Source organism: Pectinophora gossypiella, chromosome 12 (genome assembly GCF_024362695.1).
Source record: "Pectinophora gossypiella chromosome 12, ilPecGoss1.1, whole genome shotgun sequence".
Classification (NCBI taxonomy): Eukaryota; Metazoa; Arthropoda; class Insecta; order Lepidoptera; family Gelechiidae; genus Pectinophora; species Pectinophora gossypiella.
The window spans coordinates 602299-622028 of NC_065415.1; the positions used below are offsets into that span (position 1 = coordinate 602299).

General features: G+C 42.3%; 1 protein-coding gene across 1 annotated transcript in view; it reads left to right on the forward strand.

The window, feature by feature from the left end:
• The window catches only part of LOC126371443 (tyrosine-protein phosphatase non-receptor type 14), a 35679-nt gene that overhangs the window by 4076 nt on the left and 11873 nt on the right, over positions 1-19730 (forward strand). Inside the window, exons 2-10 of the mRNA XM_050016738.1 lie at positions 1464-1630; positions 2349-2556; positions 10912-11054; positions 11752-13339; positions 15442-15666; positions 16704-16829; positions 17755-17841; positions 18159-18318; positions 18977-19143. Coding sequence (XP_049872695.1) covers positions 1464-1630; positions 2349-2556; positions 10912-11054; positions 11752-13339; positions 15442-15666; positions 16704-16829; positions 17755-17841; positions 18159-18318; positions 18977-19143 — 2871 coding nt within the window. The remainder of the gene's footprint in view (positions 1-1463; positions 1631-2348; positions 2557-10911; positions 11055-11751; positions 13340-15441; positions 15667-16703; positions 16830-17754; positions 17842-18158; positions 18319-18976; positions 19144-19730) is intronic.

Genomic DNA, 19730 nt, shown 5'->3' on the forward strand with positions numbered 1-19730 from the left:
CATCATCATCAGCCCATTAACGTCCCCACTGCTGGGGCACGGGCCTTCCCTATGGATGGATAGGGAGATCGGGCCTTAAACCATCACGCGGACCCAGTGCGGATTGATGGTTATTAACGACTGCTAATGCAGCCGGGCCAATATCAATCCGTTCGTTCAGCAGTAGGGACGTTAATGGGCTGATGATGATGAATGCAGCCGGGACCAACGGCTTAACGTGCCTTCCGAAGCACGGAGGAGCTCGAGATGAAAACTTTTTTTTTTATGGTCACCCATCCTATGACCGGCCTTTGCGAAAGTTGCTTAACTTCAACAATCGCAGACCGAGCGCGTTTACCGCTGCGCCACCGAGCTCCTCAATTATACTGTGCTAAATGCTCTAATTAATTAACGGGAGTACTCTGACTACTCTTATCGTTTCTATGCGGTATTGTAATGCTGTAGACGCCCCTCTAAACAAAAAGTTGTCATCTAATTACTCGTGACTCTACCCACCCTATTTGGTATTACGGGCGTGAATTTATGTAATATGCAGCTGCATCTGTGCATGTTTTGAAATTTGCTACGCGTAACATTACACATTTTTTTTTAAATATTGCCTTAACCATGCATGAAGAAAAAAGTTTACGTGTAATTCGCGATCTAACAAATACGAAACAAGAAAATACTTATTTTTCCGTAATTCTTATATACCTACAAACAAACAAAAAACATGTACATCTAATAATGTGTGGTATTATGCCAATCTGTCCCAAAAAGCGAGAGGTCCGCCCCTATTACTGTGGACACGGCAGCGCTAGGGACCGCCCAAGCAGGGCACTTCTCGCGCGTATATCGTGCCGTCTCCACCATGCCGCCCACACAGTGGTGCCATTCGGCAGTTGGCTCCCTCCTGACCATCCCAAACAGATACTCACCAAAGCACCCATGCCCGGTGAGGATATGCGTGAGGTGGTAGATGGGTGCGCCGGGGCACATATACGACCACGGCTATCTTCTCAAAATCACTATATCTAATACCTATTAGGAACCGATATTAAGCCAAATTACTGAATTACAATATTTTATGTTTTTTTATAAGAATATCTAGGGCCCTGCACCGAGGTTTCTCTTGCAGCAATATTTCCCCGGCTATACAGATCGTGAGAAGCTGCAGTAGTTTTAAGCGGATTGGACGTTCATTATGAAAAAAATGACGATTCAAAATGTAACTGTGTTACCTGCTGGGTAAAGATGAATTAAATAGTTACATACATACATAAACTCATGCCTTTTCCCCACCGGGATAACGAGACTATAGAATTCCATTTGCTTCGATCACACACTTCTCTTGCTTCCCCCACATTCATCAATCGCTTCATACACGCACGCCGGTTCAGAGTAGATCGTACTAAACCTTTTATAAGGACATCTCCAATTCAAATAGATATATAAAATAAATGACAATCTTCGTTTACACCCAGGCTCAAGCAGAGGAAGGCTTCATAACGACATGCCAGCAGCTCCGCGGCTACGGGCAGGAGATGTTCGCTGCGCGTGCGCAACTGAGCCACAGCGAGGTCACCATCGCCGTCTGTCTTACCGGCATCCGCGTGCTGACCGACACCAGCGACACGCCACACTTGTACAGGTTGGTCACCAACTTCCACCAACTCTAACCTGAAGTAATCCACCCACCACGAAGACAACTATCACGTTGGTTTAACGAAAAGCTCAATTCAATTCAATTCTCAATTATTAATGCATTCCATGTAGTACAATGGGGCGTTATATAGGCATAGAAACTAAAACACGGACCCTGTAGGGCACAGCAACGTTGAAGGGAAGAGAGGAAGTGTGTATTAAAATTAAAACTTATCATTAAAAATTCGTCTACAGTATAATATCTTAGTGAGATGTTGGTACTTAGTTCATCTTGCAATTAGCAAGGGCGGATCCAGGGGGGAGGTCATGGGGGTCATGAAGGTGGGCGAAATGTTGGGCCCCTGACGTGACTCATGTCATGTAACTAATACGTTATACATATTAGTATACTCTTCTTCTATCGTGTGGACTGTGAGGTGGATTTCCAACCTCATCAACCCTGATGTCAGGGTTACTATTGAGCCGCCAAAGGCCCCTGACATGGCTCATGTAACGATTACTCACTTACGTCAGTAAATAGTAACCGGGACCAACGGCTTAACGTGCCTTCCAAAACACGGATCATCTTACTTTCGGACAACAGGTGATCAGCGTGTAACCGTAAGTAGTAAACTCCAGAAACAGGCAAAACCAATAATAATACCTAGTTCTGACTGCATCTGGCATCTGAAAACTTCTTGACTCCAAGTACTAATTCTTCGCAGATGGCAGGACATAACGAACGTAATCAACCACAAGCGTACGTTCAGCATCGAGTGCCAGAAGCAGGGTGAGTCGGCGGGGTTCACACTGCCGAGCCCCGAGGACGGCAAGTACGTGTGGCGCATGTGCGTGCAGCAGCACACCTTCTACATGCGCCACCAGGCCGCGCTCAGCGAGGGGGGCAACACCGACCATCGGCCCAAGTTCCAGGTCAGATAAGTCTTTCAAATTCAAAAATATATACTTTATTCAGTAGGTAACATAGTTACACTTTGAATCGTCAATTTTTACATAACGAACATCTCATCCGCTTAAAACTACTGCAGCTTCTCACAACCTGTATAGCCGGGGAAAAGAAGCTGCAAGAAAAACCTCGGCACAGGGCCCCTTTTAAAAAAATATACAAAATATTTTTATACAATCATATCAGTTCTCAGACTGTTAATCCCATGCATTCATATCTTCTAAATAATCACTGACTTTATAATAATCTTTTTAGTTTAACTACTGTCTTAAAACAGTTGAAAGTCAAAATTCAGAATGTCAATGGGAATCTTATTGTAAAAACGTATACATTGCCCCTTAAAAGATTTACCCAGGTAGCACAAAATTGCTGCATAAGCGCTGAACAAGTGCTGGTTAAGAATATCAATGCTGTATGACGGTATTTAAATTGGCTGTATTAAAGCTGAAAAAGCGCTTTTTCAGCCAAAAAGGGCCCCAAATTAACCAGCCTTTGGTATTATAATGGCTGAAAATAGGCTGTGGTTTACGTTAATAAAGGCTTAATTAAAGCTGCAATAAACACTTTCGAAACGTTTCATTCTGTTTAAGATTACCATATCCAGCGCTTGCGCAGCTTTTGACGTACCCGGTATCCAATTGAAACATTTTTTTCAGCTTTCCATATAAAAATATTTAATCTTTTTAAATTTTTAACGACAGAAGAATAAGTTTCTATTCAACAGCGACAGGGCACCCATTTTGAATTAAAATATTACTGCTTCGAGTTACGGTAACTTGAACCAGTGATTATTATAATAAGTTCAGATTGCGAGTGCAACTTTATCATGTAGTATATACTAATTTATAACTAATAATTGATGCGCCCTTAGAATTATTTAATTATATTGAAAGAAATGTGTAGATAAGTTTCGAGTGAAAAAGCTTTTGGTAAAATTTTACTTGTAATCATATATAATACCCTTTTATGAACGTACTTTAACTTGAAACATAGTTATTATGTGAAATAAATGTGTAGTTTTGAAGAATTTAGGATTTAAAATTTGATACAAACTGTATTTTTGAGGTTAGTTATGGCGTCCATAAGGTTTCAGCTTAAGTCGTTGAAAAAATATCTTGTGATTCTATTTGCTGAAAAGAATACCAATAATCAGCCACAGGCTGCTTATGTTCTGCATAAGATACTTTCAATTACACTTTTAGTTTTTACAAGGTTTTGGGGTACGCAGTTCTAATGACTAATGAGGTATATCGTATTTCAGCAACTACTTTATGCAGCATATTAAGGCTCCTTTGGCAAATAATAAAAACCGTTAAACCGGTATTATCTATCTATATATATTATACAATCCTTTGTCCTGAATGCCGGATCACAGCCCAAACCGGAGTCATCAAGAGCAACAAGTTCCATAAGGGTTTGCCGGGATGTGATAATCTTTATAAAAGTACGCATAAATGACACTACGTTTCTATAAGAATTATAAGCCACTTGTAAAATTACACAAAACAGCTTTGCAATCCAAGCTGTTAAAATATACGACTCGATACACTTTTACAGCTTCAGGAGTAATTAAATTATACTTTGACGTATTTTAAGCAGCTGCAGGCTGTTTAAAGTATGTATTTTACAGCTTTAACCCGAAGTCTGTTTATTGGTTTCAAAATAGACCACAAGAAGTGTAAAAGCTTGATAAAAGATGCCTTCACCAGCTTTAAGCGTTAGAACACCACTGGGCCGTACCGTTAACCAGCTGCCGTTATAAAAGAATATTTTTCAGCCATTCAACAGCAAAAAACGTTATAAAACACTAACTATGAACTCGTATGCAGTCCACAGCTTAATTACGTATTTTAGATGTACCTTTTACCAACCATTGATTAACTAACTTATTTCAAAGTTTCATAACAGCCTATGGAAGCTAAAAAATCCATTAAACATCTTATATAACACTTTTACACTTAAATAAGAGGCAGGTTCGACATTTAATCAGCCAGTGTGCTACCTGGGTAGTGATCTTATGTAATCGACTGACTTGTAACGCCTGCCTTAGGTGGTCAGCAACGTCAAATAAATAAATAATAAAAATAAAATAAAAATTATGTTAGAGGTGCGCATATTCACACAATTAGCACACTTTCCCTAATCGCCACCAATTAAATTAGTCAATTGATTACGGGTAGTTAATTAGATTAAACACTTAATTATATGAGAGCACGCTATAGCAAAGTTGTTGGTAACAGCACTTCCGATTGGGCCGCGTCACTTCCCGCGTTATATTGCTAGAAAATACAGTCATGTGGCCAGACTACTACGTACTAGACACCGCGAGGTGGTTATTCAAATTATTTACAGTGTACGGTCACGAGTACTACTTATACTTAGTACTTATAATATACACTAATATATATATATATATATATATGCTATGTTCCCCAAAAATAATTTAGATGTCGTTATCGAGGTTTAACGTAATAATTACTTATATATATATATATATATATATATATATATATATATATATATGCTTAAAACTACTGCAGCTTCTCACAACCTGTATAGCCGGGGAAAAGAAGCTGCAAGAAAAACCTCGGCACAGGGCCCCTTTTAAAAAAATATACATCATATTTTTATACAATCATATCAGTTCTCAGACTGTTAATCCCATGCATTCATATCTTTTAAATAATCACTGACTTTATAATAATCTTTTTAGTTTAACTACTGTCTTAAAACAGTTGAAAGTCAAAATTCTGAATGTCAATGGGAATCTTATTGTAAAAACGTATACATTGCCCCTTAAAAGATTTAGTGATCTTATGTAATCGACTGACTTGTAACGCCTGCCTTAGGTGGTCAGCAACGTCAAATAAATAAATAATAAAAATAAAAATCATTTATTTTCAGACTACAGTCCATAGATATGTTAGTATGACTAACTTACATGCTATGTTAGTAACAAGTAATGTAGATAATATAATAAGCAGATGGGCAACCTCACCGTGCGCTCGGGCGCAACACGTGCAGCTCGGTGAACCGGCCCAGCAGCGCGGAGTCCATCCGGTCTCCCACCATCCTAAGGACGCTGTTCGTGCTCCCTCGCACTCTGCGTACTAATGAGCCAACTTTTTTGCGAATTACCGCGTAAAAGTCGTCGACTCCAGCATCGGCAAACATGCCTGAGGCGCTGCAGTAACGAGGGAGGCTAAACAGAGCCCTAAATACATTATTGTACTGGATACGCAGAGCGTTATAGGCCCCAAGTGTAAAGTTGGCCCACAGGCTGCCCGCATAAAAAGTCTGACAGTATGCCTTAAACAGCGTAATTTTAACTTCTGCTGAACACCGAAAAAGGTCAAAGGTCTGTTAGATTTCCTAGCTGGAGTAATCCAGTCGTTTCAAGTATCACGCAAAATAGGCGCTCAGACGTCGAGTTGCGGAAAACGGCCCGCGAATAACAACATTAAAATGAATATTCTATGGCATTCTTCTTTTTCTATCGTGTGGGTTGTGAGTTGAATTACCAACCTCATCAACACTGGTGTCAGGGTTACCATTGAGCCGCCAAAGGCCCCTGACATGGCTCATGTAACGACTACATACTTAAGTAAATAGCCTGAATCGACTGCTTAAAAGGTAATGAATTGTTGTTCGACATAGTAAAAGTATCGACCTTCGTGTTACCTTCTTATTTGTTATAGTGGTCAGTGAGCTGTGAAGAGAGGAAAGTGCATCTCATTACTAAAGCACTTCTTACACACAATACATCAGGCCCAATGCCATAGAACTCCGTCCTGATGATGAACTGACGACCTCCGTGGTCCAGTGGTTGAGCGTTGGGCTCACGATCCGGAAGTCCTGGGTTCGAATCCCAGTGGGGACATATCACAAAAATCACTTTGTGATCCCTAGTTTGGTTAGGACATTACAGGCTGATCACCTGATTGTCCAAAAAGTAAGATGATCCGTGCTTCGGAAGGCACGTTAAGCCGTTGGTCCCGGTTACTACTTACTGGTGTAAGTAAGTAGTTGTTACATGAGCCATGTCAGGGGCCTACGGCGGCTTAATAATAACCCTGACACCAGGGTTGATGAGGTTGGTAATTCACCAAACAACCCACATGATAGAAGAAGAAGAATGCCATAGAATAAGGAATACGTACAGAACGGCAACTCTCCTCTCCTCAAAAGCCTCTGAGCTAGGTTTACGTCACTCAGGTAAGCGAAGACAATGGAATTCCATTTGCTTCGATCCTGACACACTTCTCTTGCTTCCTCCACCATCTGTATGATGATGCATCGGGCGCGATTGACAGGGTAGTGTAAAAAGCGCTTACAGTTAGCTCAACACCGTACCACTAATTAATTGTCAGTATTTTTTATTTCTTTTACAAAAAAACTTTCTTGAAATAATTACATTTCTCCCTCAATTAATTTGGTTAATTCACTTACGTTGTTAAACAGACTGACTTTTACTTCCATATAACATTTAAAACTCAAACTACGTGCGTCTTGAGGACCAGATTTCCTAAGACGATAGTTACAAAACGGGGTTTTGATTTTTAAAGGACTTTTGGCGTTAAGACCATGTAGTCTTAAGCTTATTTTTAGTTCAAAATTAACATTTACGGCGTTACAAATATAAACTTTTTCCTCAAGTTATGCTAAGTATAAGTCATTCTGAGATTATTTGTAGACATTTTGCTATTTCTTTTTATTTTTTTTTATTTGATTCTCCAACAATGAGTACAATACATACAAAAAAAAAAACAAAATATATGCTTAAATACAATTGCCTTATTACTTAGAGGAGAACACTGCTTGCACATAATGTGGCAGTTTATACAATTTATACTTTAATTATAATTACATTTAATAATTTAGTGTATGTCCGAGTCAAGGAAAAAATTATATGTTAATTCATAAAATGTTACACCAGGTATATTTGTAAAGTTATATGTATAAAACTTTACACACACACATTTCTATAAGACACCAAATTGTTTGGAATCTCCCAAGATATTTGTGCATAAACCCTTTTTTCAGTCTTCAATAACAGTAACTTGGTATTTCGGTCGATATTTACTTTGGCACGACTGTTACAACAACAAGCGACTAAATCCGTCCGATCGGATCGCGTATGGCAATCTTTATTGATCTAGAGATAGCATCGCGTACGCAGCATTGCGGAACTGTGGCACAGACTGGTACAGATATAGACGGCGAGTTAACGAGGGACTTTGTTCTATGTTCCCCAAAAATAATTTAGATGTCGTTATCCAGGTTTAACGTAATAATTACTTATATAATACGCAAAATAATTATTAATAATAACGCGTAATAATTACTTCTATCATGTGGGTTGTTTGGTGAATTACCAACCTCATCAACCCTGGTGTCAGGGTTATTATTAAGCCGCCGTAGGCCCCTGACATGGCTCATGTAACAACTACTTACTTACACCAGTAAGTAGTAACCGGGACAAACGGCTTAACGTGCCTTCCGAAGCGCGGATCATCTTACTTTTTGGACAATCAGGTGATCAGCCTGTAATGTCCTAACCAAACTAGGGATCACAAAGTGATTTTTGTGATATGTCCCCACTGGGATTCGAACCCAGGACTTCCGGATCGTGAGCCCAACGCTCAACCACTGGACCACGGAGGTCGTCAGTTCATCATCAGGACGGAGTTCTATGGCATTGGGCCTGATGTATTGTGTGTAAGAAGTGCTTTAGTAATGAGATGCACTTTCCTCTCTTCACAGCTCACTGACCACTATAACAAATATGACGGTAACACGAAGGTCGATACTTATACTATGTCGAACAACAATTCATTACCTTTTAAGCAGTCGTTTTAGGCTATTTACTTAAGTATGTAGTCGTTACATGAGCCATGTCAGGGGCCTTTGGCGGCTCAATGGTAACCCTGACACCAGGGTTGATGAGGTTGGTAATTCAACTCACAACCCACACGATAGAAAAAGAAGAATGCCATAGAATATTCATTTTAATGTTGTTATTCGCGGGCCGTTTTCCGCAACTCGACGTCTGAGCGCCTATTTTGCGTGATACTTGAAACGACTGGATTACTCCAGCTAGGAAATCTAACAGACCTTTGACCTTTTTCGGTGTTCAGCAGAAGTTAAAATTACGCTGTTTAAGGCATACTGTCAGACTTTTTATGCGGGCAGCCTGTGGGCCAACTTTACACTTGGGGCCTATAACGCTCTGCGTATCCAGTACAATAATGTATTTAGGGCTCTGTTTAGCCTCCCTCGTTACTGCAGCGCCTCAGGCATGTTTGCCGATGCTGGAGTCGACGACTTTTACGCGGTAATTCGCAAAAAAGTTGGCTCATTAGTACGCAGAGTGCGAGGGAGCACGAACAGCGTCCTTAGGATGGTGGGAGACCGGATGGACTCCGCGCTGCTGGGCCGGTTCACCGAGCTGCACGTGTTGCGCCCGTGCGCACGGTGAGGTTGCCCATCTGCTTATTATATTATCTACATTACTTGTTACTAACATAGCATGTAAGTTAGTCATACTAACATATCTATGGACTGTAGTCTGAAAATAAATGATTTTTATTATTTATTTATTTGACGTTGCTGACCACCTAAGGCAGGCGTTACAAGTCAGTCGATTACATAAGATCACTAAATCTTTTAAGGGGCAATGTATACGTTTTTACAATAAGATTCCCATTGACATTCAGAATTTTGACTTTCAACTGTTTTAAGACAGTAGTTAAACTAAAAAGATTATTATAAAGTCAGTGATTATTTAAAAGATATGAATGCATGGGATTAACAGTCTGAGAACTGATATGATTGTATAAAAATATGATGTATATTTTTTTAAAAGGGGCCCTGTGCCGAGGTTTTTCTTGCAGCTTCTTTTCCCCGGCTATACAGGTTGTGAGAAGCTGCAGTAGTTTTAAGCATATATATATATATATATATATATATATATATATATATATATATATATATATATATATAAGTAATTATTACGTTAAACCTCGATAACGACATCTAAATTATTTTTGGGGAACATAGCATATATATATATATTAGTGTATATTATAAGTACTAAGTATAAGTAGTACTCGTGACCGTACACTGTAAATAATTTGAATAACCACCTCGCGGTGTCTAGTACGTAGTAGTCTGGCCACATGACTGTATTTTCTAGCAATATAACGCGGGAAGTGACGCGGCCCAATCGGAAGTGCTGTTACCAACAACTTTGCTATAGCGTGCTCTCATATAATTAAGTGTTTAATCTAATTAACTACCCGTAATCAATTGACTAATTTAATTGGTGGCGATTAGGGAAAGTGTGCTAATTGTGTGAATATGCGCACCTCTAACATAATTTTGTTTAAACGTTGTTTTGTTGCGTTTTATAACTCTGGTGAAATGGCTAGACATTTGCCAAGACACAAGTTCAGGGTTCGATTCCCGAAAAAACGATCGTTTTTGTTCATTAGGTGTTTCTTCACAAAAACATAATATTTCACAAGGGAGGGGGTACCATACCGGACCCACTCTTAGTAGTGAAGTTTTTGAATCATCCTTATTTTTAAAAATATTGTGGAGTGGCGGTGGATTGGTCATGTCCTTAGAAGACCTGTGGAACACCCGTCCCGACGAGCTCTAACCTGGTGTGCGCGTGGATAACGCAAAAGGGGGCGGCCCAAAAACACCTGGCGACGCTCGGTTAACCAGGAATTAAAACCTTTCGCATGACATAGGTAGGAGCAAGCTATAGAGACTGCAAAATATCGCGAGGAGTGGAAATCTGTTATTCGAACCCTACATCCCAACAGGGGATTAAAAGGATTAGAAGAAGAATATTGAAAATTAACTATGTAGGTATTTTGATTTCCGGATGTAATGTTATAGTGATAACATCATAACATAAAGTCACGACTATCCTAATTGCGGTAACATCGATTGCAAGATGAACTTCGTACTTACACTTTACCGAAATTTCTGTCTGTATGTTTTTTTATGATGATTTTGGCGGCGAGGATGTGCTGCCGCCAAAGGATGTTTTCAGGGTAACGAACTGAGCATAGTACCCCACTAGCCACATGTTGTTAGTGTGACTAGGGATCGACGATCCAACAGTGTTGTGTTGGAAGTTGTATATATGCGTCTTGCTGTGTAAACTTCGATACCGCGTTTCACGACTGCTTGAAGACTGCATTATTGAATGTGGCGCCATCTGTTGCATGTGAGCGGAACTAGGTGGCCAACTAGTTGGGCCCGCCACAATGATGATAGAACATTCATTGACTCTATAATCCTTCCAGGAGCACGGACTATCGGAGAGCCGCGAAGAGCTGGACGGGCGTGAGCTGGGCAGCTCTGTACGGCTGGAGCCCCTCACGGCCGCACACCGAGCGCACTCCACCTCCTGCCTCGAGCTGGCTGACAACCACCACTCCAGGAACAGGTCGGTGCAACAAATTCAGTCTTCAATCATAAGAACCGTGGTAGCCCAGTTGGTAGAACGTTTGCCTCTCAAATTCAAATTCAAAATTATTTATTTGCTCATAAAACATGGTACGATAAAGGTTCAGGTTAAGGTTAGGTTGGTTGGTTCTCACTTTGACGTCCCAGGTCCAAACCATTGATTGTCGGATTTGTTTTCGAATTCATGTTTGGAATAAATGATTATCATGTGCTCAGTGGTGAAGGAAAACATCGTGACGAAACCCACATCCCCGAGAAATGCATTTTCGGGTATGTGACCTAACCTGTATTGAGCTGGTTTTTTCTTCGCGGGCGGAGATTTATTCATGTGGGCGTCTGACGTCACACACAGATGCGCGTGTACGATAACGTCAATGTGTAGTGTCTTTGTAAAACGAGGTGTTTTGTATGAAGTGTCTGGGGTGTGACCGAAGCTATATTATAACAAATAAAAAAAATCGCCTGACATTACATAATGTGTAACAATTAGCTATGCCAGCCAAGCAATTACATTCCGTCATGCCACTTATGCTTTCGTTTCGTATGGCTTTTTATCATATTTTAATTAAAAAAAACAACATAACATAACTTGACAGGTACATCCATCGCAAGATGAACTAAGTACCCACAACTCACCGAGCTTTCTGTTAGCTTAAAACACTCAACTTTCGTTCTAGGGCCCTCCTTCCCTCGTACCGTCCGGCGCCAGACTACGAGACAGCCATCCAGCAGAAGTACCAGCAACAACGCGCCGAAGCTCAGCTGCGCTACCAGAACCACCACCACTCGGTGGTCACCACCAACCCCAAGCCTGTGGTGTACGGCTCCCACCCAGACATACACCGCATACACTACCCCGATGTCACCAGGCACACCGGCCCTTTGAACCAGGGAGTCGCCGCTACGGACGACTACGCCTATGGTCTAAAGTTCATGGGCACAAATTACCCCTTCGCAGTCAACCCTAACGTTCAAACAGAACTCAACCCTCAGTTACATTACGTTAACGTCTACAAGCCTCCTCCACCGTACCCCTCAAATGGCTTAGCCTCAAATTCCACCCCTGACTTGGCTGTCGCCAGTCAAGCGTTGAACTATCACAGAGGTTACATCAACTCCCATGTCTCAGGCTCGAGTCCTGATCTAGTCTCCACCAGAACTGCTTTAAATCGACAATATCTAGGATACATCAACCCTGGTAATCATAACGTCATAAACTACGGAAGACCGAACATCATGCCCGGGACCCACGGGACCTACAACAACTTAGCATCAGTATTGGACCCCAACCCTCAAATAATAATAGACCCACATCACATATCGGACAACTTCCAAAAAGTATGCGACGAAAGAGGGAACATAATGTACTCGATGCCAATGCACAGGATACCTTACCAGCGACATCTAGTGATACCGCAGCAACAGATAAAACTGAACGACACCCAGGAACCGATATACGAGAACGTGCCGCTACCCTGGCAAAACGAACACGGGAAAGTAACTATGAGAAACAGAGCTCAGAGCTTAACGACTACAGACGAAATCGCTAGACTAAACGAACGGAACAGTAGTCATCCGACTATAAACAAATACAGCAACGTTACCAAACCAAACCTGAACGTGCCAAGCTACCACGTGCCAATCAAGATAGAAAACCCAGACAGTCATTACGTGAACGCGCAAATAATAAAGGGCGTTCGAGAATCGAGCGTCCCGAAAGACTTGAATACATCGAATCGATCGATTAACAAGCCGGATGACTTCGAGAACGTCGCGCTATCAGTCGATCGGTTGTCTCTAAAACACGACGAGAAGGATTACGACGAGACGCCTTACCAGAGTCTGTCGACGCATAGAGTGTCGAATAACAATACGATAAACAAAGCTACCGATAACGTCACGTCGATAAGCGTACCAGACATGCGGAGCGACCATAACGCTAACATGTCGCACAGTAGCGGGGTGGACAGTGCTCTATCGAATTCGATAACGAATTCGACTTACAGCACGAGTATAGACTTGGAGAGTAGCAACACAACGAACACTACTAAAAATAGTACGTCGAGTGTTAGTAGTAAGGAGAAAAAGCGGCGGCGGTGGGGCGTGTTTATGGGCCGCGGCACGAAGGCGGTGGACGTGAAGAGTGCGACCCTGGGAAGGGATCGTGCCAAGGGGACCACAGCCCAGCCTGCCAACAGACACCGGTGGTCCACCGGCCTGCCTAAGTTCCAGCCACTGCCTCCCAGTATTACCAAAGAAACTCTGGTAAGTTCATTTTGCTTTCTTATTCAGAAGACTTATACTAGTCAAGATCATAAAAAAATATGCGCGTAAAGCAAGTAAAGAGACTCCACAGAAGCAGTCAGTGAAGGAAAACAGGTAGGAGCGATTGTAGAGTACACTGGGCGATTTATTATTCTAATGTAGCTGCTCTGTAGAGTTTCAATTAAAGTTGAATATTAGGATACATACACTTTGAGAAAACTGGGGAGTTAAAAAGGCCACATCGAAGCAATTAATCTAAAAAAGCAATATTGAGATCTCTCTTAGAGATAACTCCACCCTTGTAAACGTCCACTTCTTGTTTGTGATGTAACTAGTTGTTAAGTGCAATAAAGTATAGTATATTGCAATTTGACAGTTATACATATAAAAGCAAGTGCACAATGTATACAAATGTCAAATAGCAATATTGCTTTTTAGATGAATAGCTGTGATGTGGCTTTTTTAACTCCCCTGAAAGTTCTTTTTTCCCATTCCGTCTCAAACATTATTACAAATTATACATTGTTTTAAGTTTACGCGGTTATTATCATAATTAAAGCACATAATAACGGGTTCTTACCGCGTTTAAATGGGGATATGAGACTCCCGATATTTCGACACTGTTGCAAGTGCCATGATCACGGGATGACTGATGAGATTGGAGTGGAGTAGGTAGATCCATAATCGGACAATCACCGAGACAATACCTACCTTCTTATATCCCCATTTAAACGCGGTAAGAACCCGTTATTATGTGCTTTAATTATTATTACAAATTATTCGCGGACGCTAGCGACCGCCTGCTCGCTTCCAATAACGTTGTCGTATACGCAATGCACGACCGGCCCGCCAGCCCGCTACACGAGCTCTGGCGAAGCCTAGACACCTCATTTGGGATATAACAATTAATTTTAAATTTCAATGATAATCGTAGTTTTGAATTTTGCATGCATTTCGGAGGTATAGGCTGGTTATCCCTTCGCGTGTTGGGAGATCAGACAGGCAGTCGCTTCTGTAAAAAACCGGACCTGTCAAATCTTCAGGTTAGGTAAGTGGACCTTGTGAAAAACGGGATAAAGTTGGAGAGATGATGATGAATCGTAATTTTGAATTTTAATTGTATTTATTTATTATTATTGGATATGGTAATCTGGAATAAATGATTTTTTTTTAATCTATTTGCGATACGACGCTAAATCGGTGCAAATCCGTGTATGATCTTAAAACATTATTTTGTAACAGATTAGAACAGCTAGCGATTGTTTATTTACAATGCTTCTGTCACAATTGTTTATCAACAAGTGACCGATGTTAGTTCATATCGGACAATCACCGAGACAATACCTACCTTCTTATCGTGCCATATTCTAACAGTGTATCATCATCATCAGCCGTTCGACGCCCACTGTTGGGCATAGGCCTCCCCCAAGGATCTCCACGATCTCCTAACAGTGTATAGTCAAGTTAATTTATAAAAAACTCATAGAACATGTTCATGTGTAAATTAAATGATTTATTTATGTAATATTTGGGCGACCTCGGAATCTCTTAAAAACTATAGAAGAATCTATTTTAATTCTGAAGTTATGTCGTAATTTCGTAATGTGGGCTAAATTGGATAAAACAGACCAGGTAAATATCGCTATTCAGGATGCCCCAAAAACATATTTGTCACAAAGCTGATGAATAGTGTACAACGCTTGAGCGTTGAGCTCACGATCCGGAGGTCCTGGAATCGAATCCCGGTGGGGACAAATCACTTTGTGATCCCTCTTTGGTTAGGACGTTACAGGCTGATCACCTGATTGTCCAAAAAGTAAGATGATCCGTGCTTTGGAAGGCACTTTAACCGTTGGTCCCGGTTACTACTTACTGATGTAAGTACGTAGTTGTTACATGAGCCATGTCGGGAGCCTTTGGCAATTCAATAATAACGAGTGAACGAGTACCCTCTGCACCGGTTCCCCGGTAGCATAGCCGAGCTGCATTGTGTGACGGATGCGGCAGAGACTTGGTTAGGGGAGCTTCAGCTGGATATATGATCCACGCAGGATATTTTATTTTTGTCTGCCATACGCAATAATAGTCAAAACGTATTCCAGTGTCAGCTGCTCGAGCGCAAGATGTCGGACGAGCAGCTGTCGTTCGCGTTCGAGCAGATCCCGAAGGGGCGCGAGGCGGGCGCGTCGGTGCGCACGGCGCTGCTGCCGCAGCACGCGCCGCTCAACGCCTTCAGCGCCGACCACCTGCCCTACGAGGACAACCGCGTGCGCCTTGCGCCCACGCCCGCCAACCCGCACGGGTACATCAACGCCTCGCACGTCACGGTACCACACAACTGCTTATGCACTATTTAAGTTACTATGTTAGCGACTCATCATCACATCACTAATTTAAGAGCCACGCTGTTGTCGGTGTAGCATACTCCATGCTACTTTTTAGGTGAAATAGAGCAGTGGTTTCCCTCTTACCTTCTGCCAATGTTAGCGACTGGCAAGGGTTTTCTTACCATGTATTGAGTATGAGCTCTTGACATAGCCACGTTCAAAACGGCTATTTCTTTATTGGCGGATTTCCTTGGCTAACAGTTAGATCATTGAATACACGATCGTTTTTTTACCTGAACCAATTAAGCCTAAATATCTATTATTTATTCAAAATTGAAGAGCTAGACTCTTGTCGGTGGAGCTCATTCCAGATTTGTTAATCTTTTAAGTTTCTGGACCACTTTGTTTCTTTTATCTGGTTGAAATATATTCGTCTTGGCCTTCCTCTACACCGTGTGCCCTCCATTTTGCCAAATTTATCAAATTGTCATGGCGTACCAGGCCATTATACTACGTATAGACCGGCAACTCCCCGCTCCCCACCAGCGGCTGAGTTAGTTTTACCTCACCGCCGCTTGGCTTTACTTTAGTCTTCAATCGTATGGCCGAGATGTCACACACACAGATGCGCGTCTGTGTAAAACTAGGTTTTTTTGTATAAAGTGTGCGGGGTGTAGCTAAGCTGTTATATCTTTGTATATTTTATACAGTTTTCACTAACACAGTTGGCTCGACCATTATAGACGGCGATACGGCTCATCACCTATCACGTTGGTCTAACAGAAAGCTCGGTCTTCTCTTCCTTGCGAGTCAATGGCGATCGAAACTAATTTTTTGCTGACCAATAATTGGCCACGCTTACGTCATTGTCAGTGGCTTCGTACAGGTCTTTAATAGTGCAGTAGTGTGTGGTGAGGTGTGATTACTCAGGTCCTCTTGCGATTTTCAGTTCACCTCCTCAGAGGTGCATCTATTGGGGTCACCCCAATTGGGATATAGTAGGGAGATTATGTATGTATGTCGTATCTTATCCACAGATGACAGTGGGCAGTACACAGAGGTTCTACGTGGTGGCTAAAGTGGGCACGGGGGCAGTGCCCAAGCTCACCAGTGGGAACCCCAGCGTCGAGCAGAGCGCGCTCGTGTGGGAATGTATTTGGCAGGTAAGATTTAATTATTAAAAAAAAATCATATGTAGCCTATATACGTCCCACTGCTGGGCACAGGCCTCCCCTCAATCAACCGGAGGTGGTATGGAGCATACTCCACCACGCTGCTCCACGGGTTGGTTGTTTAATTTATTTATTTATTGCATTTTATATCTAGTCTCTCTCTTTATTTAAGAGCTGCGCTCTTGTCGGTGGAGTAATCGCCTTCAATACTCCATAGATAGGGCGTGTAGAACGGTGGTTGCCCCAATCGACCGATCACCGACCAATTTCTCAATCGGTGATGTTCTAGCTAGAGCCCTACCAGAATCCATTTCTTCAACCTCTAACCAGTACTGATACCGCTGCTGCCCGGCATCAGGGGTGCGCTTTTGAAGTAGCGGCGCCTACTCGCTACGTCACAAGATCGTCATAGAACCTAAGTAGCATTTTATAGGTTAGCCCGTCCCAGTGAGCTACCCACTACGTTCTGCTAATCCTGTCGCTGTTTGGTCGGGGACTGCTTATTTTTATATTCGCAGCTAACCATCATATCTGATGGCCGTTCCACTATCCGCCACCTGTGGACCCCGTAGATGGCCTACAGCTCAGCCTACTACCTCATATATATATGTTTATATCTAGTAAGTTACTCAAATTAAGGTTAGTACTAAACTTACACAATCTTCTATACTGCTATTTACTAATGTAACTGAGTAATCGTTACATGAGCCATGTTGGGGGCCTTTGGCGGCTCAATAATAACCCTGACACCAGGGTTGATGAGGTTGGTATTCCACCTCACAACCCACATGATAAAGTGTGGAAGAAGCAAAAGTGGTGTGTCAGGCTCGTAGTGAGTGGTATTCTGTGGTCCCTGCCTACCCCAACGGAAGATATGCGTAATCTTATGTATTGTCTAATTTAATTTTTGTTACAGGTTGGAGCGAGATTATTAGCCTTTGTGGGGGGTGAAGCGCGACCACATTACCTACCGCCTGATAATACCACGGTTGAGTACGGGAAGGTAAATTTTATAGATTATTATGTACGTGGAGGATTCCACATACACACACACACACACACAAATAATTCAATAGAAGTATATACAGGGTATTAGTGACATCGTAATGAATAGGCTACTTGACAACGAAAAGTTCAAAATTTCCTTGCAAAGTAAATATAAAAACATTGCTCGTGGGTAGTTTACTTTTACGAAATGGCAACGCAGGGCGGGATGACGTCAGCTAGTCTAACCTTGAAATGCTAACTGTCAGGTTTTCTCATAGCATGCTTGCACGTATATTTGGATTCGTGGTGGTGAGGCGAGGCGTGGTGGTGCAGTTCCAGGTGTCGTGCGGGGCGTCGTCGCGCGCGTCGTGGGGCGCGTCGGCGCGGCTGGTGCTGCGGCGGGGGGGGCGCGCGGCGCGCCCGCTGTGGCACGTGCACTACGAGCGCTGGCCCGACGCCAGGGCCGTGCCGCCCGACGTGCACGAGTTCCTCAGTAAGCCCACAACTCCACACTCAGTCCACAGCCTAAGGGTTTCTTTTTTATTTATTTATTTTTGCGTGGTGGAGTATAATAAAAGAGCACCATACCCCCTCCGGTTGATTGAGGGGAGGCCTGTGCCCAGCAGTGGGACTTATATAGGCTGGTTATGTGTGTTATGTATGTATTTATTTATAAACAAAATTACATACATGTACACTTTAATAACCTTAGTATTATTATTTATTTTAAACATTAAGATTTTGCAAATTCTTTACAGAAACGATTGCCTATTTGACCTTCCAACTCGGAAGGCAATAAAAGGGAATAAAAACAAACCAAGATTTGGCTTTGGCCTTAATTTTGTAATACGCCAGCCTTGGTTTCGGCCAACTAAAAGTGCAGAAGAAAATAGATAGCATATGACTTGGCTGTATAGACTATTCCCCATTGCCGGTCCTATAAAAAAAAATGAAGATGCGGTGGACCCAACTAGTTGACCAACTAGTTCCACCCATAACCAACAGATGGCGCGCATATATCTCGTTTTACGAGGTGATCATACACCGCTAGCGCGGAAACGACTGGACAGTTGGTGGTGCGTCTGGCGTGAATGACCGTGCCGCACCGTTTTATAATGTTCGATGGTGTATTTGTGGTGTCAACCCCACAGGCTTCCTGTCGGAGATGAGCGCGCTGCGCGTGTCGTGGTCGTGGGAGGCGGCGGGAGCGCTGGGCGCCCGCAACGCGCCCGCCGCGCTGTGCTGCGCCGCGGGCGCCGGCCGCGCCGGCGTGGCGCTGGCCGCCGACCTGCTGCTGCACATCCTCGACACCAACCAGGTGCGCGCCTCACTTGTGCACTGACATTGTTTATTATGAAAGAACGCCACACACAAACACAACAGAATTACATCACTTATTTTTTTTCACAAAACAATTCCAAAAAGCATATGACGGACCCAACTAGTTGGCCAGCTAGTTCCGCCCACATGCAACATATGGCGCCACATTCAATAATGCAGTCTGTATACCGCTTATGTACTCAATTTCGCAATTTAAATCTGTAGGCATTACGACATCAAAATAGTAAATCCATAATAACTTTTTATCCTTAAAAGTTATGAGGTCCAAAACTACGTATATGAAGGTACCAGTTAATACCAACTATTGGTTATAAATAAACTCTATAAATGTGCGCAGTTTGTTCTCACTGCATAGGTGTCCGGCCATTCTGATGCTAGAATGGCGCGTCACCTAAAAAAGTAGATTATTTTCTTTAAATCAAGGGTACCAACTGTCTAACGATCGGTACCAACTGGTAGCAACTGAGCACTAACTTTTAATAATTACTTCGATGTAAAATTAGGGTAGTGACAGGCCATCCTGACGGTCACGATATATCAACCTTAAACACAACCCGAACAGTT